The 26,047-nt window shown below is 33.6% G+C and overlaps 4 protein-coding genes across 4 annotated transcripts; 2 read left to right on the top strand and 2 right to left on the bottom strand.

Moving 5' to 3' along the window:
* The first annotated feature begins 568 nt into the window (after positions 1–568).
* Positions 569–5,062, top strand: LOC131615803 (syntaxin-61-like). The gene is made up of 7 exons (XM_058886964.1): positions 569–762; positions 968–1,078; positions 2,164–2,277; positions 2,441–2,637; positions 4,309–4,399; positions 4,577–4,642; positions 4,748–5,062. Exons 1-7 carry the CDS (start codon positions 709–711, stop codon positions 4,856–4,858), a joined length of 744 nt encoding a protein of 247 aa, XP_058742947.1. The 5' UTR covers positions 569–708; the 3' UTR covers positions 4,859–5,062.
* Positions 5,063–8,931: 3,869 nt separating this feature from the next.
* Positions 8,932–9,698, top strand: LOC131615805 (protein translation factor SUI1 homolog 2-like). The gene is made up of 2 exons (XM_058886966.1): positions 8,932–9,090; positions 9,198–9,698. Exon 2 carries the CDS (start codon positions 9,230–9,232, stop codon positions 9,560–9,562), a length of 333 nt encoding a protein of 110 aa, XP_058742949.1. The 5' UTR covers positions 8,932–9,090; positions 9,198–9,229; the 3' UTR covers positions 9,563–9,698.
* LOC131615804 (calcium-dependent protein kinase 33) lies at positions 9,183–13,476 on the bottom strand. The gene is made up of 8 exons (XM_058886965.1): positions 12,242–13,476; positions 11,779–11,922; positions 11,527–11,679; positions 11,257–11,372; positions 10,928–11,095; positions 10,709–10,836; positions 10,431–10,530; positions 9,183–10,202 (listed from the first exon to the last, which is right to left on the bottom strand). The coding sequence occupies exons 1-8, from the start codon at positions 13,005–13,007 to the stop codon at positions 10,128–10,130; spliced, it is 1,650 nt and encodes a 549-aa protein (XP_058742948.1). The 5' UTR covers positions 13,008–13,476; the 3' UTR covers positions 9,183–10,127.
* Positions 13,477–20,879: 7,403 nt separating this feature from the next.
* LOC131617824 (NEP1-interacting protein 1-like) lies at positions 20,880–22,189 on the bottom strand. Its single transcript, XM_058889075.1, has 5 exons — positions 21,978–22,189; positions 21,744–21,895; positions 21,517–21,591; positions 21,250–21,420; positions 20,880–21,153 (listed from the first exon to the last, which is right to left on the bottom strand). The coding sequence occupies exons 1-5, from the start codon at positions 22,141–22,143 to the stop codon at positions 21,025–21,027; spliced, it is 693 nt and encodes a 230-aa protein (XP_058745058.1). The 5' UTR covers positions 22,144–22,189; the 3' UTR covers positions 20,880–21,024.
* Between the last annotated feature and the right edge of the window lie 3,858 nt (positions 22,190–26,047).

The raw sequence follows: 26,047 nt of genomic DNA on the forward strand, positions 1-26,047 counted from the left end.
ATTCTAGCTGAGCAAATCAGATATGCCTTTTTCGTTCGAAATCGAGCATGGGAAATTACCCGAGTTTTGTCATCACTGTAGCACAATTGGGCATGATGACAACACTTGTATGAGAAAGGAAGAACACATGAAAGAAGTTCAGTACAGTAAAGGAGGGGTAGTACCTCAAAATAAATCTGTGGCAAAAGTAACACAAAAGGATCCAAACACGAGATGACGAACATGCAGGTTATTGAGCAACTTAGATCACAAACACGAGATGACGAATCCGATGTATGTTTTAGGTTTATCAAGGACAAATACATAGTTGAAACCTCCAATTCAAATGTTGTTGAAGGTTTTAGATTTGTTGAAGACGGACACACATTTAAATGCATGTTTTTTTTTTTAAGCAACAAAAAACATTAACTAAAATAAATATTTGGTCATTTTAAAACAAATCACAATGGTTGATCATTTTTATTTAATCTGTATTCTCAAAATAATAATTTGAATAAACTTTGTCTTTCTGTCCATATTCTCTCTCACACCAAACAACAACAAAACTCCTCCCACTTTTTCTTCTATTTCTTTCTCCATCCTTTCTCTTCTAACTTTCTCCTCTCAACCAAACAAAGTGTAACCATACTGTTCCTTCTTCCATTTCTTCCCCAATTTCGTTTCTACATCATTCCAATTTCCGATTCCACAAAAAGCGTAAAAGCTAAAATGCCCTCAGCTCAAGATCCATTCTACGTCGTCAAAGAAGATATTCAGGATTCCGTAAGTTCTTCCTTTTCACCTTCATTACGCAATTTTCAAAATCAATTTTGCAATTTTTCTTTCAACATTCAACGATCCGTTTAATTGTGATAATTTCTTTGATAATTGATCTAATGATGCTGTTTTTGTTGATGCAATGTTTTGAATTTGAAGAAAACCTAGTTATGATATTTAATCATGAATCTCGTGTTTATTTTGTGGAAAGATTGATAGGTTGCAATCTAATTTTCACCAATGGGAAAATACTTCTGATACTGGGGAGCATTTGAATCTTTCAAAGGAAGTTCTTGCTACTTGTGGAAGTATTGAGTGGCAGGTTGGTTTCTCTCTATTGCATTTGTAGTATCTTGCACAATTTGGTTAATCAGTTTTTGTTTCAAATTATAAAAAGACAAGACACGGGAAACACAAGACTGGCCCTGACATGTCGACGCCAGTAATAATTTGAAAACTAAATAAATTGAACGTAATCACAAGTGTCGGTGTCGGTGTTGTACCGTTCCGTCTGGAACGAGCGCAATAATGGGATTGGTTCCAGAACGACGTCGCGTCAAAGAGGCCGGAGCGGCCGCGTCAGCTGTAAAGGATATTACCCTTACATTTTTAAGATAGCGAGGTTATTTTATTGAATTTTATTGGCATTTGCAAATATGTTTTTTTCTCGAGACTTCTGACTTTTATTTCTAAACATGAATACTTTATGAATTTTTATTAATTTATTTTAGTTTTTGGCAATTATGTGTTTATTAATATTAACTATATTAGTATCCGTGTCACTTAAATGTCAGCCGTTCTGCATCCTGCTTCCGTACCGTTCCATTTTTAGAGATGGCTACGCCGTGCCGCAATCCGTGATTGATAACATATAGCCTCCTATATGGTAAATAAATTGTTGATAAACACATGCTTAAGGTATGTTGAGTTTGGAGTTTAATCTAGATTAAAACGAGGAGGAAGCGCGTAACCATCCCTTATTTAGGAATTCTTTGTATGGTATTCTTTAGTAAGAAAATTAAAATCAAATGAATAGTTTACTTTATGAACATTGTATACAAAATATTTGATTATAACATGTATATAATAGCTGATTGATATAAAAGTTAAATGTGGTGATGTATTCCACTAATTTATTTCCTATCCCAGCCTTGCTTTTCTTTGATTACATCCTTATGGAAGGAAAGATGAAAAATAAGAGAATAGATCATCAATTTAGTCCCTAAACTATCACTTTCTCTTCAATTAATTAGTTTTTAAAGTATTTAAATCCATCAATTTAGTCCCTAAAGTATATGAAACACACATGTTAAGCATTGCTAGTATTTGGGACGGTTCTTGCATATGGAGTTTTCTGCTGATACAACCTGTTCAAACTGCTAAATATGTTAATTTTTTGATAGAAAGGTGGATGAATTGGACAAAGCAATTTCTGTAGCATCTAGAGATCCTTCTTGGTATGGCATTGATGAAAAGGAGATTGAAAACCGGAGGAGGTGGACCAGCAATGCTCGCACGCAGGTATCTATAACCAGTGCCAAACTTCAAGAAGACTAAAGAATACACTGTCAAAATCTTCTAAACCTAATCTACCATTGTTCATTTAGTATATAAATCACACATTAGATTTCCTTGCCTTTATTTATCTGCATGATACATATGAATGAATTTTGTTCACTAATAGGTGCGCACAGTTAAGAAAACAGTGGAAGCTAGAAAGGGATCAAATACAACAACTCATGCTAATATGAATGGTATGCACAGGGAGTTAATGAGGCACCCTGATTCTCATCAAAGTACGTCCAAGTCCAACCAATATGCTGCTGGGGATAATGATGATTTCATAGAATCAGAGTCAGATAGGCAAATGCTTCTTATAAAGTACCTTTTCTTCCCTTTCTCTGTCTCTCTGTCATGTGAATTTGAATTAAGTATTTTTTTCGTTTTTCCCACCTTGACTTTGTGCACATGTCCATGATATCATACTCCAATGATGGTCACTTTTCTGCATGAGATGGAAAATACTGTTGTTGTTGTTGTTGTTGTTGTTATTTTCACCTCTTAAGCCGGATGCATTATGCCAGATGTGAGATCCTTTGCACTTGCATTAAATTGTAAAAATATGCACGTATGTTTCTTGTCCTACTCCAATAGTAAATTCTGTTAATTAATGTTGTTCTTCCTTGTCATCCTTGCTAAATTTTTATGTTGTTTGAATCTACTGTTCCTGTTAGATTAACAATATAACTGAAATTGTGGAGTCGGTTTTTAATTCCTATAGAAGAAAAAGAAAATTGGAAAAAAAATTATAAACTGTGGCAAGGCAAGCAACTTTAACATACATATTGGGCACAAAATACAGTGCTCAAGCATTTAGGGAAAGCCACTAACCACATAAATATGTTTTCTGACTGTTTGTATTTTAATACTGAAAACTTTCTCCTTGTACTCGTTGTGTGTATTCTCTTTGGATGCTTTGTGCGTCTTCTCCTACGAACGAGCCCCTGCTGTTTTGCTTTCGCCACCGCTGCTCTGGTTAGGGCACACCACTGTCGTTCTATGTGCAACACTGTTTCTGTGTGGTACCGTTCCCGTGTGGCGTTGTTCCTGTGTGTACCGTATTTCCTGCGAGCGACGCCTTTTCTGTGTGTGACCGACATGCTAGTCCTTCGATACAGGTTCTCAGTCTGCTATACCAGTTCCTTCCTCAGCTCGACGTGGTTACCCTGTTTTTTGTATTTATTTTTTCTTACTTGGCATTGTTATCCTGTGGCTACTTTGGTTGAGATTTGGGGGTTGCATCTCGTTTTTTATGCTAGGAGCGTAGTTCCCCAGTTAAGATTTTCAGTATGGATCTAACTCTACTGAGTTGGCAGTGGGGAGGGTAATTTCTCCGTTTAGTATTCTCAGTGTTAGTGTGTGTCCCATGCTTCTGAAACTCTTGAAATTCTAAAACATGACTCGAGCATCAAACTTCTAAACCTTTGGAAGTTATGCTCAACACTGACTGGTCACAGAGTAAAGTAGCATAAAATATTATAGAGTAAAGTAGCATAATATATTATAATGTCAAGAACGTGAACTAAAATATTCTTCCTTCTATCAAACTTTTCCAATTATCTCTGCATGATTTAGTTATCTAATGATCTAATTTGAGTTTATCTCTTTATATACTGTGGAATGGGTAGTGATCACCTGCAGTTGACTTTCAGCAGGGTGATCCCAGTTGCTTTTTTATTATATAGAAGTACTTTTAGAAGTTTAGTTTTGATTGATGATAGAAAATTGCGCTTAATTATTTTACTTTGGAATGGGTCGTCAATATTTTAGGTTAATTCTTAGTAAAGTGATGTATATAGACTGGCTTATCTCGAATAAAATTGAAACCCAACTCTAAATTGGAATTCAATACTGAAACTAGTTTTGGATTTTGAAAGTTTCAAAATATAAAACAGAAAACCACCCGAACGCGGGTAACCTTTTAAAAAAGCATATCCTTATAGAAACCGGTAGTTATAACATTTTTAATGTAAATCTTACTGGTGCTGGTAGGAGGCAAGATGAAGAGTTAGATGAGCTTAGTTTAAGCGTACAAAGAATCGGAGGTGTTGGACTTACGATACATGAAGAGCTCCTAGGGCAGGTAAGTTTGAAATATTGCTCTAGGATTTTTTTTCTTTCAATATTGCTTTGAAAAGTAATAGACTAGGCAACATTTATATAGTTACGTGTTTCCCTCAAGTGTCTTCAATAGAAGTTGTGCTGCAATTTTGTTGCTGTGAGAATTTTCTTTCTAAATTGTCGAAATCTTGATCTTCAGGAAAAGATTCTAGATGAACTTGGCAATGAGATGGATAGTACATCCCATCGTCTTGATTTTGTCCAAGTGAGTTTCTGCTATCTGATTTTAATGTTGCTGGTAATAAAAGCCTCGAACGTTGACATGTGTAAGTTAAGTTGAAGACTGAGTCTCTTTTGTTTATGATTTCAGAAAAGAGTAGCAATGGTGATGAAGAAGGCCAGTGTAAAGGGACAGATGATGATGTTATGTGCTTTGCTGGCTCTGTTCATTTTCCTTTTTATCTTGGTATTCTTCACCTAGTCATTTCTGAAGAATGCAAAAGGAATACAAGTTTGAGAAGATAAAAGATTAATGGAACTAATGGAAACACTTTTGGTTTCTTGAAGAATGTAGAGAATTTTGATTGTGATAAAAAGGGTAGTAATAAGCTTGGAAGTATCATAATAGGGGAGTTTCATTTGAACATGTTGGATCATAAATATGATTTTAATTGGTACTGATAAAGCTTTTTGCCTCAAGTAAAATCATAAATATATAAAAACATAAATAAAATCTTAATGTTCATACTGAACTTCTGACATGATAACATATCAAAACTGAAACTACAATAAAGAAACGGGGATTGCTCTCTAAGGGTTTGTGGGATTTGCACTTTTCCTGAACATCCAACATATTCATGTCCTATCTTGCAGAGTTTTTCAAATGTTGATTTTCCTTAAGCATATCTGCATATGCATTAAACATTAACATATACAATCCTCAACCCAACAACTATGACATGTACAATAAACCTAATTTGTCCACTAATAAGTACCGCCCTAGTTGGATAAACCATCCAAACTTGAGATATGGAAATTCTTTTGTATATGGAATACTATCCATCATACTATTCTCTTTTTCAGCTTGAGGATATTACTTAACCAAAAGCATAATGTGATGACCCAAATGAGTGGTGACATTTTTAGCATGTTTAGTTTTAAATCACCCCACCATTTTCTTTAAGTAGCTAGATTGATACAAGAATAATTCACTCCTTCTACGATTTTTCGTGATATTCATCCCAAGGATCTTCATTTCGTCAAGATCTTTCATCTCAAATTCTTCATTCAAAATCTCCTTGACTCACATATATAGTCCTTTATTCATTTCGTCAAGATCTTTCATCTCAAATTCTTCATTCAAAATCTCCTTGAGCTTACATATATAGTCCTTGCTAGCACTTTGTCACCAAAGTATCATCAACATATAGAAGAAGGTAGAGAATGACTTTATAATTCATCTTCAATATCTAAACACAAATATCATAATCACTTCTTACACACTATGCTTACGAAGAAATTCATGAATCTAAGATACCATTGCCTTGGAATTTTTTTAACCCACAAAGAGATTTCGTCAATAAACACAACTAATACTTGTCTTCTACAAAACCTTTAAGTTTTTCCATGTAGAATGTCTCTTCAAAGTATCAATGTAATAAAGATGTTTTGACATCTATTTGTTCCCACTCAATATCATATTGATTTGAAATTTTCATTTGTATCCTTGTAGAACAATGATTTCCAAAAGTGAAAAAATTTCATTATCAATTCCCTCCACCCTAGTAAAACACCTTGCTACAAGATTTTCATTAAACCTTGGTTCTTCTTCTTAGAATACCTTTCTTTTTGAAGACTCACTTACATCTAACCATAACAAATAATATTAGCATAATCATATCTATGAGGTGGTATAATCTCCATTCTCACTCTATCATGTGCCAATTGATAGCCTTGGGTCAATGTAGGTTGTCCCTCTCTAGAACTAGAAGCGAAAGCTTCAACTTCCTTCTCCTATCTTGTCTCATAAGTAAAAACCTTCACCTAAAACTGATTTTTTTTCCATCTTAGTGTCTTAGTCTTCCACATTCAAGTCTTTGTACTTCATCCTCATACGGGTCTCATCAAAAGTAACATCCTTGCTTATAATAAACTTTGATCCTCCAAGTTACACCTTCTAGAACTTGTAAACTTTCACACATTTAGGATAACTAATGAAAACACATTTCACATCCCTAATATCAAGTTTGTCTTTCATGGTATGCACAAAGGCCAAAGCTCAAAATACCTTCAAATTATAGTAGTTAACTGAAATCTCATTTCAAACCTCCATAAATGTCTTGGATCCTATTCATGTGAATGCACATACATCTAAAAATCAACTAAGTTGTTGAAGCAATAAATTCATCACATAAAATCTTGTGTAATTCAGAACCCAACGAAATGTACCTTACTCACTTCAAAATAGTTATATTCATGCGTTCAGCTAAGCCATTTTTTTGTAGGGTTCCACATATAAATTATGCCTCTTTTATACATTGTTCCATGCAAAATCATATTAAACAACTCTAAAACAAACTCTAAGATAATTTTTAAAAGTTTCATTTTAATGCTCAATTGATTTCCCAACAAGAGTATTCTATTTTTTTAACTTTTTAAAGGTGTGACATTTATGTTTTAAAATATGAAATCATAATCTTCCATAAAAATCATCGGTCATAGTGAAAAAATATAAATCATCCTCATGTGTTGCCACCCTTGTGGCCTTGTCGGACCCCAAATATTTGAGGGAAAATGCTCAAACGATCTACTAGAACTATGCACACCACTCCTAAATTTCATACTATGTTGTTTGCCTAATATGTAATGATTACAAAATTTTAGTTTGTTCGAATTCTCATTACCTAGAAACCTTGTTTAGCGAGCTTAAGCAAACCTATTTTACTAACTTGTCTTAATCTCAAATGCCATAGTTTTGTTTTATCGTAAAAATCTTGAATAGCTAATCTCAAATGCCACAGTTTGGTTTTATCGTAAAAATCTTGAATAGCTAATGACGAGTAACTAATAACAATGAAACCATATAAAATATACAAACCATACATTTTAGACTTTTTAGAAATTATTGTGGCACCATGCAAAATTTGTTGTCTGCCATGTTCAATTTTAGTGCAATAGGAACATACCTCGGATTTCATAAAAGGAACACATAGTTGTAAAACATCTTGTGCTTAACCATACTCAAATCATGAACCTTGCAAGTTTTATTATTACCGAGTCAAAAACTCCACCTTCTTTTAGATCCAAAGTATCAAAATATTCCTTCCTTGGACATATATGATAAGAGCATTCAAAGTTTATAACTTAAATCTTTTGAATTTTCAAAATCATTACCATTAATGTGTCCACACTCTCATGACCAACCTCATCCAAGGGAACTATAATCTAAACAGAATCACACTTGCTCCCTTTCTTGGGACAATGCTTCTTTAAGTGATATTTTTTATGAAAAAGGAATATCTTATACTTCGACTTAAAACTCTTTAGACTTGTACTTGAACCTAGATTTTTCTTCTCCTTTTGGTTTGTCATGCTCTCAGTTACCCCTCTTAAAATGGTGAAGTCTTCTTCATTATTTTCAACTTTTAAATCTTTCATCTTGGTTAACTCCTTGGTTCTTGTTTGGACCTCTTTCAAGGTGATATTGTATTTCTTATCATAAATAGATGTATTCTAGAAATGCTCAAAAGATTTAGATAAATTGTCCAACAAGAGAAAAGTCTTGTCCTCACCGTCAAGATGTACCTTAATATTTTATAAGTCGTAAATAATTTTGTGAAACCTAGTCAATTACCTTAAATAGATCTATCTCTATCTCTTTAAGTTTATCTCCCAAGAAATCACTTCTTCCTCAAAATAAATTGCCAAAACCTTAAGTATAATCTAGTTTCCAAGACGAAACATCAAGCATTTTTACAAAACGCCACGCATTTGTCCTCATTCGTCTCGTGTTTTAGGGTGAAACAAAAGCCTTCAAGGGTACTCCCTGAAACAACCCGCATTTGTGACATAAATTAACAAAAAATTAATTCACACTCCACACCTTTCACATTGCACATGAGTGTGGAGACCATGATAATATGCATAGACTATTTGCAATGTTGCATGAAAAAGTACTTTACAATCATATACAACACAATCACAAATCTATGAAAAGTAACACATGGATTTAAAAAATTATAAGATTAAAAAAATAATTTTGTGTCTAGGACTAAAATTATATTTAAATAGTATGCAAATGGAATATAATAGTAACTAGAAAAGGGAGAATTCTAGCAAAGACCAAGACCATAAAAATGGAACATAATCTCCAAATGAATATTGAGTCTAGATTCTCTTTGCCCTCATTCTCTACCACTACCACCTCAAAAATTATCTTGTGCACCACTTGTCATCCCCATCAAGAATATGATACTCCATTCATCCAAAAGCATCTTATATTCTTCACGCCAACACCTAAATTAAGTGTATATCAACCATCATTCACCTATCTTGATTGTTGATGCCACATAGTACACAAAATCTAAGGGTGTATTTACAAAATCACACTCACACCCTTCATCACTTGCTATATATATACATATCTCCACATTCTCATTCTCCTCAATTCTCTTCTCTTTGTTTTCTAGCCTTCTTATCTCTCTCCATCTTAAGGTTTGTCTCTCTCTTTCTTTTCCAACTTTGTCTCATTCATTAGATGAAGATCGAACGACTCATATTGAAATATAACCATCGGTTTTGTTTGGTTTTGTTTTTGGCAGCTACATAAGAGTTAATCACAAAGAAAGTTTACATGGTTGACATTCAAATCCCAAGCACATTCGATCCATTCGCGGAGGCCAAAGAATCCGATGCACCGGGAACAAAGGAGTATGTGCACATTCGCATACAACAAAGAAATGGAAAGAAGAGTCTAACCACAGTTCAAGGGCTGAAGAAGGAGTACAGCTATGAGAAGATTTTAAAAGATCTCAAGAAAGAGTTTTGTTGCAACGGAAACGTTGTCAATTGTAAGGATCTTGGCAAGATTATCCAACTCCAAGGCGATCAGCGCAAGAATGTTTCGCACTTTCTTGTTCACGCTGGTCTCGTCCGAAAGGATAACATCAAGATTCATGGTTTCTGATCAAGATTAGTTCATGGTTTGTGTTTTCTACATGCATGCTTGTATTAAATAATTAAGCACAAAACATCTCTCTTTATATATATGTATAATTGATATGATCTTAATGAGAAAATCACCTTTCCTAGGTGAGTTCATACTTTATGAGTGTTTGTCCAAAACAAATTATGAGTGTTTGTCCAAAACAAATTACAAGATAACTCAAAACAACCTATGAAGCACGGACACTGAAAACACGACACCGACACTGGCAATTCAACACCACTAATAATTTGAAAAAATGAATAAATTAAACGTAATCACAAGTGTCGGTGTCGGTTTATGACACAGACACATCTTTTTCCAGAGGTGTCGGTGCTACTAGCTCAAAACTAGACATAAAAGAAACAAAAAAGAGAAATATAAGAGAAGAATAGAAAACAAATCTATATTGGGAGCTTTACATGCCTATGATATTATGATGTATGAAACTTTTGAAAGCTCTTTTCACAACTAAAGAAGTTTAAGCTTTTTCACTTGCTGATCTTGGATGCAGAAGATTCAAACTAGTGATTGATATTTGTATGATTTATAATAGTTTGCCTTGTTGTTGGACTCCACTTCTCATCATTGTAGAAAATTCTTCATAGTTGATTCTACCATCCTAAGATATATCATATCATTGAGTTTTAGTTATAGAACACGCCGACGGAATTTAATCTTAGATTTGATGTTCTAAAAAACGGTGCAGCTAACAATGAGAGCCGATGGATAAAAGATTAGACGACTCGTATTTCACTTGAGGTAAGAATATGAGTCAATCGATCTTCGTCCGAGGGCTCTGATTTGTTCACTGCACTAATTGCACACTAAAGATAAGAATTAGGCTTACATTATCGGCATCAACTTCGGATATAATTTCCTTGATTGTGTCATCGTCGCCCATACCATATTCCTTCATGGCGGCTACCAGTTCATCTCTTGTAATAAAACTGCGATGAAATCAAACAAAAACATATAGATACAATCCAAATAGCCAAATGATTCAAGTATATGTGTTATCGTGAAAAATAGCAGTTCATTCAACATTAGCTATTCGACATTATTTTGTACGAAATATTGTATCATATAACAATAGAGATTCGCTCAAATTCTGTTGAAAGTACTTACCCGCTACTGTCTTTATCGAAATGTTGGAAGGCCTTGTAAAGATGTTCATCTCTTTCTAACCTGTGTCGATGCATAGTAGCAGTGATGAATTCTATGTAATCAATCGTGCCATTTCCATCTACATCGGCCTAAATTCAAACAAAGGAGTATAACTTTAGAAGAATTAATTATACGAAAAATAGAGAAGAAAACAGATGTTGTAAATCAGCAATGGCTTACAGCTTCCATAAGCTGACGAACTTCAGCTTCGGTAAGCTTTGAGCCGAGTCTTTGCAATCCTGTTCTCAATTCCTCATATGTGATTGTACCGCTTTTGTCAGTGTCCATGTTTGTAAACATTGACTTCAAACCTTGGATCTCTTCCGAAGAAAGATTTTCAGCAATTACCTGAAAGATTTTTCAAAATCCATTCAGTTCTTCCGAATTGATGAGAACATTACGCAAATATGTCTATGTCTCTCAATGTGTAATTATCGATATGTCGAGGGAACTAGGAGAGCTTATGGAAATAGCTTATGACATGTCATGAAGATTGCAACCGGACTAACCTTGAGGGCGAGTTTTTTTAGTTTGTTCATCGCTCGGAATTGCTTCATTCGAGAAAGTACCGCACTGTCTATAGGCTTATCAGAAGCACTTCCACCTTCTTTAAGCCATGGATGGTCTAATAAACCATACAATACATAGAAAACAGTTATTAGAGAAATTACAAAACGTTAACAGAGAAAATTCTTATTAATAGTAACTATACTAACATATTTGTCATTCGAAAAAATACGTAACAGATGCAAAAACAAAATAGAAGTGAAGTGATTTACCTAGAACCTGAGTAGCAGTGATGCGTTTCTTCGGATCTTGTAAAAGCATCCTACGAACAAGGTCCTTAGCACTGTTTGATATGCTTGGCCATGGACGACTTTCAAAGTCAATATGACCTTGCAATATGGCCTCAAATATTCCCTTTTCCGTCTCTAAAACACGTATTTTATGGAAAAATTAATCAAGGTTGGGTCTAGTACATCGCGATTATTCCGTAAATGAAAAATACAAAATGAACCAGTTGATTTTACCTGCCCAAAACGGAGGCACGCCGCAAAGTAAGATATACAATATAACTCCCGCACTCCATATATCCACTTCCTTCCCATATCTACGACGCAGAACTTCTGGCGCAACATAATATGCACTACCAACTATATCTCGATATACCTTTCCTGTGAATAAATTATAAAAAAACGTTTATATATCACGTGATGCAGCCACAATATCACGATTCACAATCATAACCCTGCAATTGCAGTGTTTCTGTGACCACCAACGAATACGCATCGCTACACTACAATGCATATGTTGCAGCTGACGATAAATTATAGCATATTACTTCCCATGTTCATAACATTTCTTAACAATTGCATTCATAGATCACGTTACAATCTCGATTTTGCTACAGTTCACATACTTCACATTCTATAAGTCATAAACATTACTATAACATACAAGAAAGAAAAACCAATGAATGAATAAAATGCTTACCTTCTTCGATGAAAACCGACAAGCCAAAGTCAGTAACCTTGATAATTGCCTTATCATCCTTACTAGACAGCAAGAAATTCTCTGGCTTCAAATCTCTATGCATCACACCCATGAAATGACAAATATGAACAACAGTAACAATCTGTCTACAAATCGAAGACGCGGCTCTTTCACTATAATGTCCTTTCGCAATAATCCTATCGAAAAGCTCACCACCAGCACAAAGCTCCATAACAACATGAACATGACTTCTATCCTCATAAGCACCTTTAAACTCAACAATGTTTGGCTGTCCACTCATATGCTGCATGAGTTGCACCTCTCTCTTTATATCTTCCTTGTCAGCTTTATTAACAAGTTTCCTCTTGGAAATCGATTTGCAAGCATATTTCAAATTAGTTGAATTTTGAGTGCATCTATAAGTCACACCAAATTGTCCTCTCCCTAATTCTTTCCCAATTGTGTAAAAGTGTTTCACATCTTGAAATTGTTTGCCTAGAATTGTGTTTGCAGCTGATCTTTGAACAGGTTTTGTATTTGAGGCATGTGGAGAAGGGCCTTTTGATTGATTCACATAGGGTTCATGATTCTTGTGATTGTGATTATGATTGTGATTGTGATTTTGATTGTGATTGTGATTTTGATTGTGATTGTGATTGGAATTATGATTATGATTATGATTATGATTATGATTGTGGTTGTGATTACCAGAATCAACATGTCTTTGATCTGGGGCTGATTCCTTTTTGCTCAAACAAATACCCATGATTATAACACAAAATCAAAATCAAAAGATTGGATTTTTACCAGATATAGGATCAAAGCTTCAAAGTGATAAATGAATATGTGAAAATGGAAAAAACCCAGATCAGAATTCAACGAAATTATGCAGATTTATAGCTAAAAATCAAAGCTTTGGATCAAAAAAATGTAAAAAAGGTTGCTTTTTGATTATTTGGGTTCGAATGAACAAAATTTGAAACATGATAAATAAAGGGTTTGAATGAACAAAATTTGAAACATGATAAATAAAGGGTTTGTGGAGAAAGGATCAAAATTTGAACAAAAATGGAAGGAAGGAACAAGCAACATGGAACGAAGTCAAACGTGAGATTTGGATTCATGTGCAGAAGAATATGTATTTGAAATGTTTGAGGTTATTTATGACAAGAAATAAGAATAATGTTGTTGAGGAAGGACATTGTCCTTTATAAGAAAATCAACAATTTGTGGAATGTTGTTATGGATTATTGAAAAAGTGATTTTGATAATCAATCATTTATAGATTTTTTTTTTGTGGAGATGTTTAGATAAAGTGGAAGTTACTTTGTAATTGTCTTTTATTAATGTTTTAACTCTAAATTGTTTTTTCTAGATATTATTTCAATATTAACTTCATATATACATTATGAATATAGTTTTGAGAGAAATGATAATATAAAAATTATTTTACTAAATTGATAACATAAGAATTTTTTCTTTTTTGTGTTTAATAGGCAATGCTAACTTCTTTACACTTAAAAATAGTTACATAGATCGCAAATCAACTTCTAAATTTGCAAATATAACAAAGATAATTCATGGTTTAATCGATGAAGCCCATGTGAACTAAAATTTAAGACAATTTTTCATTGTACTCTTGTTATTTTTTACAGGTTCCGTGTAAATTTTTTAAAGTGTCACTTGTTTTCGAAGATATATTTTTGAAGTTTTTTTTAAGGGTGTATTCAAAGATGTATCTCTGAACTAAATTGGTTTTAGAAAATCAAAGACAGAAATATGTCAGAACAATTGCAAACAAACACCAACATCAACATTGCATTAAATAAAAATATTCATTACATAGATAGTCACGAAAATAAATTCAACATGACATAACCATTTTACCGGGACGTTGCAACATAATGATTATATCCTTGACAAATCTTTGAATCTTCACATCCACTTCAATCAGACTCTTAGATTCATAACCAAGAAAAATACTTCACATAACCTTTAAATCTTCATCCTTCTTAAGTTCAAGGTTGGTGAAATGGACATTCCATTCGATGTCAAATGAGAGTGACTGATACTCGAGTTTGACAACTCCGTGATTTTCTAAAAAGCGCAACAGAGTATTTAGTTTGAATATTAGATATGCAAGGGATGTTTCCTTGGTGACCCTAAACAAAAGTGGTGGTTTATCGCCATTGAAATACACAAATGCAAGGTGAAGATATGAGCTCATTCTCTAGTTTTAGTGTGTTGTGCAACAAATAAGGGTTGAGACACGCCCTATTTATACAAGTATTGAGTCACTTTAGATCTCAAAAACCTTATCATGTATCAAGTATAATTTTGGAAATACATATCTGAATAAACCACACCTTTTAATACAAAAAATGATGACTTCAGAGATACATATTTGAACATTTGAATGAGGTAAATTCGGATGTGTATATCCGAAAATTTACCTGAACCAGAAAAAACCAGAAACTTTATAAACAAGCACATGCAATGTAAACCAAAAGTAAACCATAAAATTCATATATATTAAATCATATCAAAATTAATACATATAAAAAGTGTATCGATTACAGTCTAAAATGCATCAAAAGATCCAGTATCGCATAAATCTACAAATGGCTCCGCCTTCGATGCTTCCTTATTTGATTCTCTTTCAAGCTTCATCAATTTGGTGAACTGTATCATCCTTTCCATAAATTGATCCAGCTAAGTTTCGGCCTCATCTGTTGAATGTGTCATCCACTAGATCGATGTAGCTAGAATTGGACACCCAGGTTTCAAATAAACCTGAACAAAATGTGTGAATGATAATGAACATAATGAGCTATGCAATAATCCCAATGAAGTGTAACTTTTCTGTTATTGTAATAACTGACTTCAAAAGTTAGTTAGAGGTAGTTAAGAGAAGTTAGTTAGGACCTAACTACTTAGCTTAACTATATATAGTAGCTCTCTCCTTTGTAAGAGTTAAGATTGAGAATTACATTTTTCACATACAACCTCTCTTTGTTCAAAGCTTTTTCTCTCTTTTGGCTATGGAGTTTTCTGTTATTGTTGTATGTTCACTTGGTATCATGAGCCTGTGATTCTGTTTTTCCATTGCGATCTTTCTCAATCTTCTTCTTCTTTCGATCCTTCTTCTTTTCTGCTGTTTCTGCAACTTTGTTGTTTTTCATCATGTCAGCTTCAAGCTTCAATGGCCCTGATCATGGTGAATCCACTCCACGAAACAACAATAAAGGTTATCAGAACGATATCCTAAACCCTTATTTCATGCATCCCAATGAAAATCCCTCGTTGATTCTAGTTACACCATTACTTTCCAATAACAACTATCATTTTTGGTCGCGTTCCATGACCATGGCTCTTCGTTCTAAGAGTAAACTACATTTTATCAATGGTGTTTTACCACGTCCTTCTGATCTTGATCCAAATTCCGTAGCTTGGGATAGATGTAACACAATGATCATGTCTTGGATCAAGAATGCTGTAGAAGTTGAAATTGCTCAAAGTATTCTTTGGATGGAGAATGCTTCCGATATGTGGAATGAGCTTAAAGATAGATTTTATCAAGGTGATGTTTTCAGAATTTCTGATATTCAAGAAGAAATCTGCACATTGAAACAAGGTAATGCTTCTGTTTCTTCATATTACACAAGATTGAAGATTTTATGGCAAGAACTGGATAATTTTAGACCTATTCCTGAATGTGAATGTGATACTACGTGCCTTGCTATTACCAAAATCCGATCTTACAAAGCTAGTGATCAAGTAATTCGTTTCTTGAAAGGGCTGAATGACCAATATTCTGCTATTAGGTCACAGATTATGCTTATGGATCCTCTTCCTAGCATTTGCAAAGTATATTCCTTGCTTGTGCAACAAGAAAAACAAGCTAATTTTCCCATTGATGAGTCCAAGATTTTGGCCACTCCTTCTTCTGATCAGTCTCAGACTAATCGTGATGCTCAGCCTAAATCCTATTCCAACATGCGTGGTAGAGGTAGTTTTAGAGGAGGTAGATCTTCTGGTGGCAGGGGCAAGAATAATCGTGTTTGCACACATTGTGGCATGAGCAATCATACCATTGATACTTGTTTTAAAAAAAACATGGTTATCCTCCTCATTGGAAGCATGAAGGTGCGATCAATCAATGCAATATTGCATCTGATAGATCTGACAACACATCAGGATCTGAGATTGAAGCAAGTGCACCAGCATCTCATGGTTTAGTTTTCACCCCAGAGCAGCATCAAGCATTGCTAGCCTTACTCCAAGGCTCATCACAAGTGCAATCTCATACCATTAACCAGTTAACTTCTCATCCTACTCTTGGTTCAGGTATTCTCTGCACTATCCCCAATTCATTTCATGTTGCATCATTCATATTGGATACAGGTGCCACTGATCATGTTTGCTTCACTCGTGAATATTTTCAGTGTCTCAAGCAAATTAAGCCTATTACTCTCAAACTTCCAAAGGGCAGTTTAGTTACCACTAATCTTTCAGGCACTATTCAGTTTGATAGCAACTTTTACATAACTGATGTGCTATACTTACCTCATTTTGCTTTTAATCTCATTTCAATCCCAAAATTGACCAAATCACTCAATTGGCAACTTGTTTTTAATGCTAATTCTTGTACTGTACAGGACAAATTTTCTCTGAAGATGATTGGCACAGCTGAGTTACATGGTGGATTATACCTCTTGACCTCTCCTTCAGTTACATTGCCCAAAACAGTTCCTATCCATTGTCTCAATTCTTCTGTTAATAATTCAAATAGTCATACCTCTGAATGTAGCCTATGGCATATTAGATTAGGACATGCTTCTAATTCCAAATTGATTGAACTCAATAAAGATTTTTCTTTCATCAAACCTGTTAATACCAAATTGCCTTGTGATGTATGTTTCTATGCCAAACAAAAAAGAATGCCATTTTTCTCTTAGTTCTCATGTTTCTCAATCCACTTTTGACATATTGCATATGGATATTTGGGGTCCTTTGGCTATACCATCCATGATGGGATATAGGTATTTTTAACTATATTGGATGATAAGAGTAGATTTACATGGTTGTACCTTATGAGACTGAAATCTGAAACCACTTCTCATGTTAAGTCATTTCATGTAGCTTTAATCAAAACTCAATTCAACTGTCAGGTCAAGTGCATTAGATCAGACAATGGCAATGAGTTTTTGATGCCTGACTTTTACAATCAATTAGGTATCATTCACCAAACCTCTTGTGTGGCTACCCCTCAACAAAATGGCATTGTTGAAAGAAAACATCAGCATATCTTGGGCATCACTAGAGCTCTTCTTTTCCAAGCTCATTTGCCTCCTTTATTCTGGGCTCATGCAGTCAGCTATGCTGTACATCTCATAAATAGACTCCCCACAGTTTTCTTAAAACACGAGTCACCGTACCAAATTTTGTACAACACCTTACCTGACATGACCAACCTGAAAGTCTTTGGTTCCTTATGCTATGCAGCCACCCTAAAATCTAATAGGAAGAAATTAGATTCAAGGTCTAGAAAGTGTATCAACCTAGGTCATAAACCTGGTGTGAAAGGACACCTCTTATTTGATCTGTCTAATAAAGAACTTTTCATTTCTAGAGATGTTGTTTTCTTTGAATTACATTTTCCCTATGCACATAATCTTCCTCTGCCTTCATCATCCTCTATCACTAATTCACCCTTGAATGATTTGCTTGATGATATATTTCTGCCTAATTCTGTTTCTACTCCTTCATTTGAGCATTCAACTGACCATAGCTATACTGAGCCTCAGTCAATTGATATTGGTCACACTGAGAATCACTCTCCTTCTATATATATCACTCCTAATACCCATACTTCCATTTCTCCTACTACTACAACTAATCCCCTTCCTCCTATTAACTGTGAGCCCATTCCTGTTAGAAGATCACATAGACAAATTAATCCTCCTACCTATCTCAAAGATTATCATTGTAATCTACTTCACCATCCTGACTCAGCTGTAGCATCATTTTCACCCTTATGTAAGTATCCTATCTCTTCCTCTTTATCCTATGATTCTTTTTCTTCTCCTCATAAGCATTACATGTTGAATTTGTTTGCCAATCCTGAACCTGCATCATATGAGAAAGCTATTTGTGATGAGAATTGGAGAATTGCTATCAGTACTGAATTGCAGGCTCTGGCTAAAACTAACACATGGGATCTTGTGCCCTTACCTTCAAACAAGAAAGCCATTGGCTGCAGGTGGGTTTTTAAAGTGAAAATAAATGCTGATGGTACTATTGAGAGGTACAAGGCACGCCTTGTTGCAAAGGGGTTCAGTCAAACTGAAGGATTAGATTACACTGACACTTTCAGTCCAGTTGTTAAAATGACCACTGTTAGAGTTTGCTTAGCCATTGCTGCTGTGTATAACTGGCCTTTGTTCCAACTTGATGTGAACACAACTTTTCTTCATGGTGATCTTAATGAGGAAGTTTACATGAAGCCTCCACCTGGTCTCCTTCTTCCTACTCCCAATTTGGTTTGCAAATTACAAATATCTCTTTATGGTCTGAAGCAGGCCAGTAGACAATGGAATACAAAACTCACTGACACCCTTATTGCATCAGGTTACATCCAATCCAAAGCAGATTATTCACTTTTCACTAAGACTTCTCCACAAGGTTTTACTATGATTCTGGTTTATGTTGATGATTTAGTAGTTGGAGGCACTGATTCTCATGAAATATTACAAATCAAAACATGTTTGGATGCTAAATTCAGTATCAGAGACTTAGGAGTTCTCAAATATTTCCTCGGATTTGAAGTAGCTCGCAGCTCTCATGGTATTTCTTTGTGTCAAAGGAAATACACTCTTGATTTAATTTCTGATGCTGGCCTCCTTAGTGCAAAACCATGTTCCACCCCTATGCAACCTCATTTGCAACTTCACAAATCCTATGGCACATCTCTTTCTGATCCTACTCCCTACAGACGGCTTATTGGTCGTTTATTGTATATAACACATACAAGACCTGAAATTTCTTTTGTTGTTAGCAAATTAAGCCAATTCCTTGCTTCACCAACAGACAAACATATGTTAGCTGGTCTACATGTTCTGAAGTACCTCAAGAACAGTCCTGGCCTTGGCCTCATCTTTCCCTCTAATACTTCTTTATGTCTCAAAGGCTTTTCAGATTCGGATTGGGGGGCTTGCCCTGATACACGCAGATCCACTTCTGGCTTTTGTTATTTTCTTAGTGCCCCACTCATTAGCTGGAAGAGCAAGAAACAGCCTGTTGTTTCCAGATCTTCCTCTGAGGCCGAGTATCGTGCCCTTGCTCAAGCCACATGTGAGGGAGTTTGGTTGCTCACTATCCTTCATGATCTTCACATCACGCATTCACCACCCATTATTCTTTACTGTGATAACAAATCTGCCATGCACATAGCTGCCAATCCTTTGTTTCATGAGCGCACAAAACACATCGAGCTCGATTGTCATGTTGTACGTGAGAAGGTTCTCGCTGGAGTTGTTCATCTCATGCCTGTCACGTCTAAGGAGCAAGTTGCAGACATTTTTACCAAGTCTCTTCAACCTGGTCCTTTCAATACTTTGCAACCAAACTTAGAATGCTTGATATCCATTCCAGCTTGAGGGGGCTGTGAATGATAATGAACATAATGAGCTATGCAATAATCCCAATGAAGTGTAACTTTTCTGTTATTGTAATAACTGACTTCAAAAGTTAGTTAGAGGTAGTTAAGAGAAGTTAGTTAGGACCTAACTACTTAGCTTAACTATATATAGTAGCTCTCTCCTTTGTAAGAGTTAAGATTGAGAATTACATTTTTCACATACAACCTCTCTTTGTTCAAAGCTTTTTCTCTCTTTTGGCTATGGAGTTTTCTGTTATTGTTGTATGTTCACAAAATGTAAGGTCATTTGGAAGAAACCTTATGCACATGATGCGTTTGGAAGGGTTTTTAGTTGGACCGCTCCGTAATAGAAAAAATGTCTCCAAGAACCCATATCTCGTCAAACTGATACACAGTCATAAGCACGTGCTATAAGCTGGCTCGTTTAAGGGAAACATATTCTTTTTGAAAAGGAAGTTTTACCGCTACGACAAGGAATAAGTGCATCTTGAATTGAATCAAATTTTTTTACCCGTATAATTTCGTGTAGAATTTTCTATGCATCATAAACTTTTTCAAAAGTGCGATGCAGACAAATTGGTGATCATCATTTCTTTTACCGAACAATTTAGATATAACTCGAAAACCGCAATTACCATCATTTTCAAAGACAATGACTATGTCTTAATTTGTTTCTTTCTTTTTTACAAAGACTGACCATGATTATATAATAGAGTAAGTGAGACCTAGTTTAAACTTTTTGAATAAATGGTATAGATATTTAAAAAATCTATTTGAGAGATTTAATTTATTAAAAAGTGTAAAATAGGATAAAAAAAATTAAGCGGAATCTATTTAAAACACCAAAATAAATGTCATGGATGTGAATATTTTAAGTATTTCTCAAACTCTCCAATTTTTCAATATTTTAATCATACAAATTTTATGTGGTAAAAAACAGAGTTTTCGACAATATTAATAAAATAAAATAAAAGGAAGTTAGAGACAAAATTAATGTTGGATAATTGCTTAGAGCATGTTTGCATCTCAAATGATTCAACGCCACCATACAATAAAGTTAAAGCTTGCAACTATAGCTTCTCTCTTGGAACACACAAAAAGAGATTTTACAACAAAAACAAAACTATTGAAGAATGTAAGTTCTACAAATAGGACACGATCCTTGCTGTATTAGCCACTTGTCAATGCATTCTAAATGATAAATGTGACTACATTTTGGAAGTATTCTCACCAATTCTCCATCCTCTAAATCCTGCAAAATCAATATGAAAACTTCTAAAGTCTCAAAATGATATATCAATCATTAAGATGAAATTTTTTTGAGAAGTTAAGAGATTTTGTTTCTGACCTGGAAGCAAATGGAGCAGCATGATTCATTGTATAATTTCATAATTTTGTTGGAGGAGTTAAATTTATGAAATGGAAGTTTCATGATACAAGTTTGTGACATCCCTTTAACTCCCATGCTGTCATAAATATCTGAAACCACTCCTCCATAAGCTGCTTCTACTGAATTTATCTGAAAACATTTAATTTTTTTTTATCAATTGTGAACTAAAATTTTGATTTCAATAACTATATAAGTGCATATTTAATTTAATAAAAATATACTTACATAAGCTTGTGCAGCAGTTGGACATATCCAGTCCATAAACACTTTTCCATTTAATAAACTTGTCAATAAAGCTACCTGCATTTCCATACCAAAATTTTTAGGTGACAACAACACTATCTCTATCGGATTAAGAATACCAGACACGATACTAACACTGACATACACTCTGAACACTATCTGGATATATGCCGGTGTCGTGTAAATATTGGTGCTATGAGAAATGTTACCTTGGAAAATGGCTCACCAACAGAAGCTAAACTCGTAAACTCTATGGCTGCAATGGCTCCTGCAATTGCTCCTCTGCAAGCTCCATCAAGAAAACCAGTTTCTGTGGTTTGGCCTTTGATAGCTCCTCCTATTGTTCCTATTATTGAACCTCCTAAAGTTCATAACACACTATTTTCACTCACTTTAACAATAACATATATAATATAAACAAGAGAAACAAAAATGTAACATACCTAATGCTAGAAAACAAGCGAATACAGCAAAGAGAATTCTGTCCATAACTTTCATGAATTTCTCAAATGCAGAACAACCAATGACATTCAAAACCTTGGAAGAAAGAGCTTCAATTGTTCCACAAAACCAGTTAGTAATAGTTGGTGAAGTAATGATAATAGCCATATTCAAATTGAGAAGATAATTAAGTATATGATGTAGATGTGATGTCTCAATATGAGTGTAAAGTACATATTTATAAGCATTGAATCTCACTTATATTTATAGTATTTGAGTTATGATTTTTGGATATAAGGATAATATAGCAACTTTTTACACCTCATTTTTTTAACCTTTTATCTCAGTCTAAATAAATAAGTAGTGTAAAAAGTGATGTCAATGTTTTGATATTATAAGATATTTTTGAGATGACTATGATTGGAGTGATGAGTAGTTGGTTACGTGTGACAATTTTGTTGCTTCTAACTTCTAAAAACATTGGAAACTTTGAATGATAAAAAATTCTCCTAACTATAAAATCTCATAAATTGTAGCAGCATTTACTGGTTACATAGAATAGTAATATATTAATAGGAAAAAAGGGATTATATATAGTGAGTAAAATTACCAAATGGTGCTTGCCTAATGAGGTTAGTTCATAAATTTGATTGGTGGAATTGAAATGATTTTGTTGTCAGTTAATTAAATATACTATACAGTTACTTGAAGAGAATTGTTAAATAAATGTTAACTTAGGGTGGTGGTTGAATTGGTTATCCATCATGTTTTGTACTAATTCATATTTTTTATTCTTCCTTGCAATTAAGGAAAGTTTAGATATTTAGGGTCTTTCAATGCACTTCCATTAAAAGTGACCAATTCATTTAATATGGGAAAATAGTTAATTTTTTATATTTGGCTGGAATTAATTTCTTCCATTATAAATATCATACATCCTAGCTTATTAACATATGGGAAAATAATTTTTTTTGAATGATTAATTGTAATATTTTTTTTTATAAAAGATACTTAATTCACCTAGTAATTTAGAAACAGAATCAGAGAAGAAATATTTTTAAAAATATTATAAAATATATTAAAATAGTAATGGTTGATTTTCTTAAATCCACTACAACAACACTATCACATCACTTACAACAAAACTATGCATATTCTTAGAATTATATAAAGCTCATAATTGTTTAACATTTTTACATCGACAACAAAAACTAAACTCATAATTTATTATTTCATTTCATTTTTTTAAATGTTATTTTAATATAAAACTCTTCAATAAAGATAGTGAATTTTTAGAATTATTTTTCTTAATATATCTTCGTTTATTTTCTCTTTTTAAATAAATTCAATCATACTCTCTCCTTAATTTTATGGAAAACGTAAAGTGTACTTATCAAGAAAATAAGAGTATAGTTGACAAATTATAACATTAAATTATAAAATAACATTTAAATAAAAAAAAATCTTTTAAAACGACACTTAAAAAAGAATGGAGAGAGTATAAATTTTCAGATAAATTAATTTCAGCTGGAAGTACAATATAATGATGACTAACAATAATAAGACAACAACAAATCAAGAAATTATAACTGCATAAACAAAAAATCTTTATTAATTTTAGGTGTATAGATATTTAATGGGCTCACAGTTTGAACAGCTAAGGTACACAAAAACAAGGTGCTAGAAAGGTGGTTCCTGGTTATATTGCATCTGTGGGCTGAAATATAGTGTTAGTAATTGCATTAACTCATGGGTAGATATATTTTTGTCTCTTATATTGCATATCAAGTCATCTTCAATTCACCTGTTGTTATCATCATTCCATTTTTCTATAAATTATTACTCCAAATGGCCGACACATTTTGGTAATACATCAAGGAAAAATACAAGACACAAATTGGAGAGGAAAAATATTTTTGACTTCATGCATATTTGTATCCTACAAGTTAAGTCATAAAATTGAATTTATAATGTAACTTTGACACAATTCAAGAATGTTGACAATTTGGGAATTAATTGATGTAAAGTTACACGATATGGTTATATAAGGTTGTTGGTGGGAAATTTAAAATTAAACCAATTTTATTTAAATTAACAAAAATAATAGTGTGTGAAGCAAATGACAATCGAAATTAAAATAAAACAATTTCAAATGACAATAATAATCCTGATGAAAAGTAAACACACATAATTAAGATGTTTAAATACATTTTTTGTCCCTTTATTTCAATATTTTTAATTTTTTGCATCCCATTTAAAAAAATAAACTTTTTGGTCCCTGAAACTCTCGATCTTTATTTTTTGTATGGTCTCTTTTGACAAAATAACATTTTAATGACGTGGTACACACTATTTAGTGTCACCTATTATATTTTTTGTCATGTCATTAATTTTAAGTAATAATTTTCTGTTATTTATTTTTAATAATTAAAAAATTATTTATGTTAATGGATTTATTAAAAGTATGTGATATAAACAAAAACTATTCATCTTCTTCTTCTCATGCGTTCTCCATCTTCCCCCAATTTTATCAGACCTAAACACTAATTTTTTCCATTTCCTCAATCGCGATTAACCATGTCATCCATATCTCAAAATTCAAGGTCAACTAACAGAAAGGTTGCTTGCTACAACATTCAGGAGGCGTGCAAATGTGGATTGGAATCCCCATTGATGACCTCCTGGACCAAATCAAACCCAAGTCGCCGTTTTTATGGATGTGGAATGTTTAAGGTAAAATTTTGTTTACTTGTTTTCAGTTCAACTTCCGTCGCGTATTCAGGTTCCACTCATTCATCAACTTCATCTTTTGTTTACTTCTTTTCCATATCCAAGGTTATAAGAAATGTAACCATTTAATTGGGTTGATGAAGAAATGTCACCAAGAGCCAAAGAGATAATCTCTTATCTGAACAACAAGCTGAGTGAAGCAATAGAGAATTTAAATGTTACCAAGATCAAAGAGGAAGAAATGAAGAACAATATGAAGTTTGTAAAGAAGACGAAGTTATATGTGTCAATCATATTTGTTATGTTAATTGGTTTAGTGATGGGTATTGTATTAAAGATGAAGTAATGTTGGATGTAGTGTTATGTAATGTTGAATGTAACTTTGATTACCAACTGTAATGTTAATGAGTAGTGTTTGATCATAATGTAACTTTGACTTAGCAGTAATGTTAACTTTGATTTAGCAATAATGTTATCAATGTACATAATTTTATCAGTGATTTTGCGTAATACTACAAGTAATGTTGCATAGTGTTACATAACACTAGTAAAAGTAAGTAGACATTAAACTATTACATAACACTGCTGATCACCATTGATCTTATTCATGGAACAAAATATTACAAAACAATACTTAAGGTAAGTAGACATTAAACTATTCTTGAGTAGGTTGAGTAGGAGTCGGTGCTTGTGATGAAGGTACAATTTCTATTCCGGGATTTTTCTTGAACTTCTTGTTGACATTAGGGTTCTTTTTTGCCTTCTTATTCTTGTTTCCACCCTTTGGGTATAGCCATATCAGTAGATCTCTTTCCCTTGTAACTTTGCTTGTTGTGACCCATGGTTCCACACCTATGATAACTAACAGTTGCAAGTTTTCTTGGCAACACATGTGGGTTTCTAGGCTCATCATTTGTCTTGTTCCTTAGCTTTTTAAGTCGACCAATGACCCTTCGTGTAACACCCCAAATCTACCCCGCATTTAAAAATATTCATCAAAGATGGGATGTCATAATTCGACTTAAACCAACAAACATACTCATATTGCAATCAACACAGATACATAGCATTCGGAAAACAAGACTTTATCCAACATCTTCCAATTTCAAATTATAAACATCTTTATATTCAACTTATCACAAAATCATCATAGAATACAACAACCAAGTAATAATCGACTAATCCCCCCGAGTGCTACGTATCAGAGCAATAGACACCGACTCGACATTCCATAAAGCAACATCAAGACTTCACATCAATAACCTCGAACATCCACGACTAATCTTGAATACCTGCCCATTTCCCATGGTAGGGGAAATATCAGCAAAGGGGTGAGATATCT

Source organism: Vicia villosa, linkage group LG7 (assembly GCF_029867415.1).
Source record: "Vicia villosa cultivar HV-30 ecotype Madison, WI linkage group LG7, Vvil1.0, whole genome shotgun sequence".
Lineage (NCBI taxonomy): Eukaryota > Viridiplantae > Streptophyta > Magnoliopsida > Fabales > Fabaceae > Vicia > Vicia villosa.

Excerpts from the sequence above, each read along its gene's own strand:
- LOC131615803 (XM_058886964.1), top strand. The coding sequence starts at position 709 with ATGCCCTCAGCTCAAGATCCATTCTACGTCGTCAAAGAAGATATTCAG. Across the intron at positions 1,079-2,163 it reads GTGGAAGTATTGAGTGGCAG|GTGGATGAATTGGACAAAGC; the intron begins GTTGGTTTCTCT and ends TTTGATAGAAAG. Across the intron at positions 2,638-4,308 it reads AGGCAAATGCTTCTTATAAA|GAGGCAAGATGAAGAGTTAG; the intron begins GTACCTTTTCTT and ends TGGTGCTGGTAG.
- LOC131615805 (XM_058886966.1), top strand. The coding sequence starts at position 9,230 with ATGGTTGACATTCAAATCCCAAGCACATTCGATCCATTCGCGGAGGCC.
- LOC131615804 (XM_058886965.1), bottom strand. The coding sequence starts at position 13,007 with ATGGGTATTTGTTTGAGCAAAAAGGAATCAGCCCCAGATCAAAGACAT. Across the intron at positions 11,923-12,241 it reads GTCGGTTTTCATCGAAGAAG|GAAAGGTATATCGAGATATA; the intron begins GTAAGCATTTTA and ends ATTTATTCACAG. Across the intron at positions 11,096-11,256 it reads TAAAAAAACTCGCCCTCAAG|GTAATTGCTGAAAATCTTTC; the intron begins GTTAGTCCGGTT and ends AAAATCTTTCAG.
- LOC131617824 (XM_058889075.1), bottom strand. The coding sequence starts at position 22,143 with ATGGCTATTATCATTACTTCACCAACTATTACTAACTGGTTTTGTGGA. Across the intron at positions 21,421-21,516 it reads CAACTGCTGCACAAGCTTAT|ATAAATTCAGTAGAAGCAGC; the intron begins GTAAGTATATTT and ends AAATGTTTTCAG. Across the intron at positions 21,154-21,249 it reads GCTGCTCCATTTGCTTCCAG|GATTTAGAGGATGGAGAATT; the intron begins GTCAGAAACAAA and ends TTGATTTTGCAG.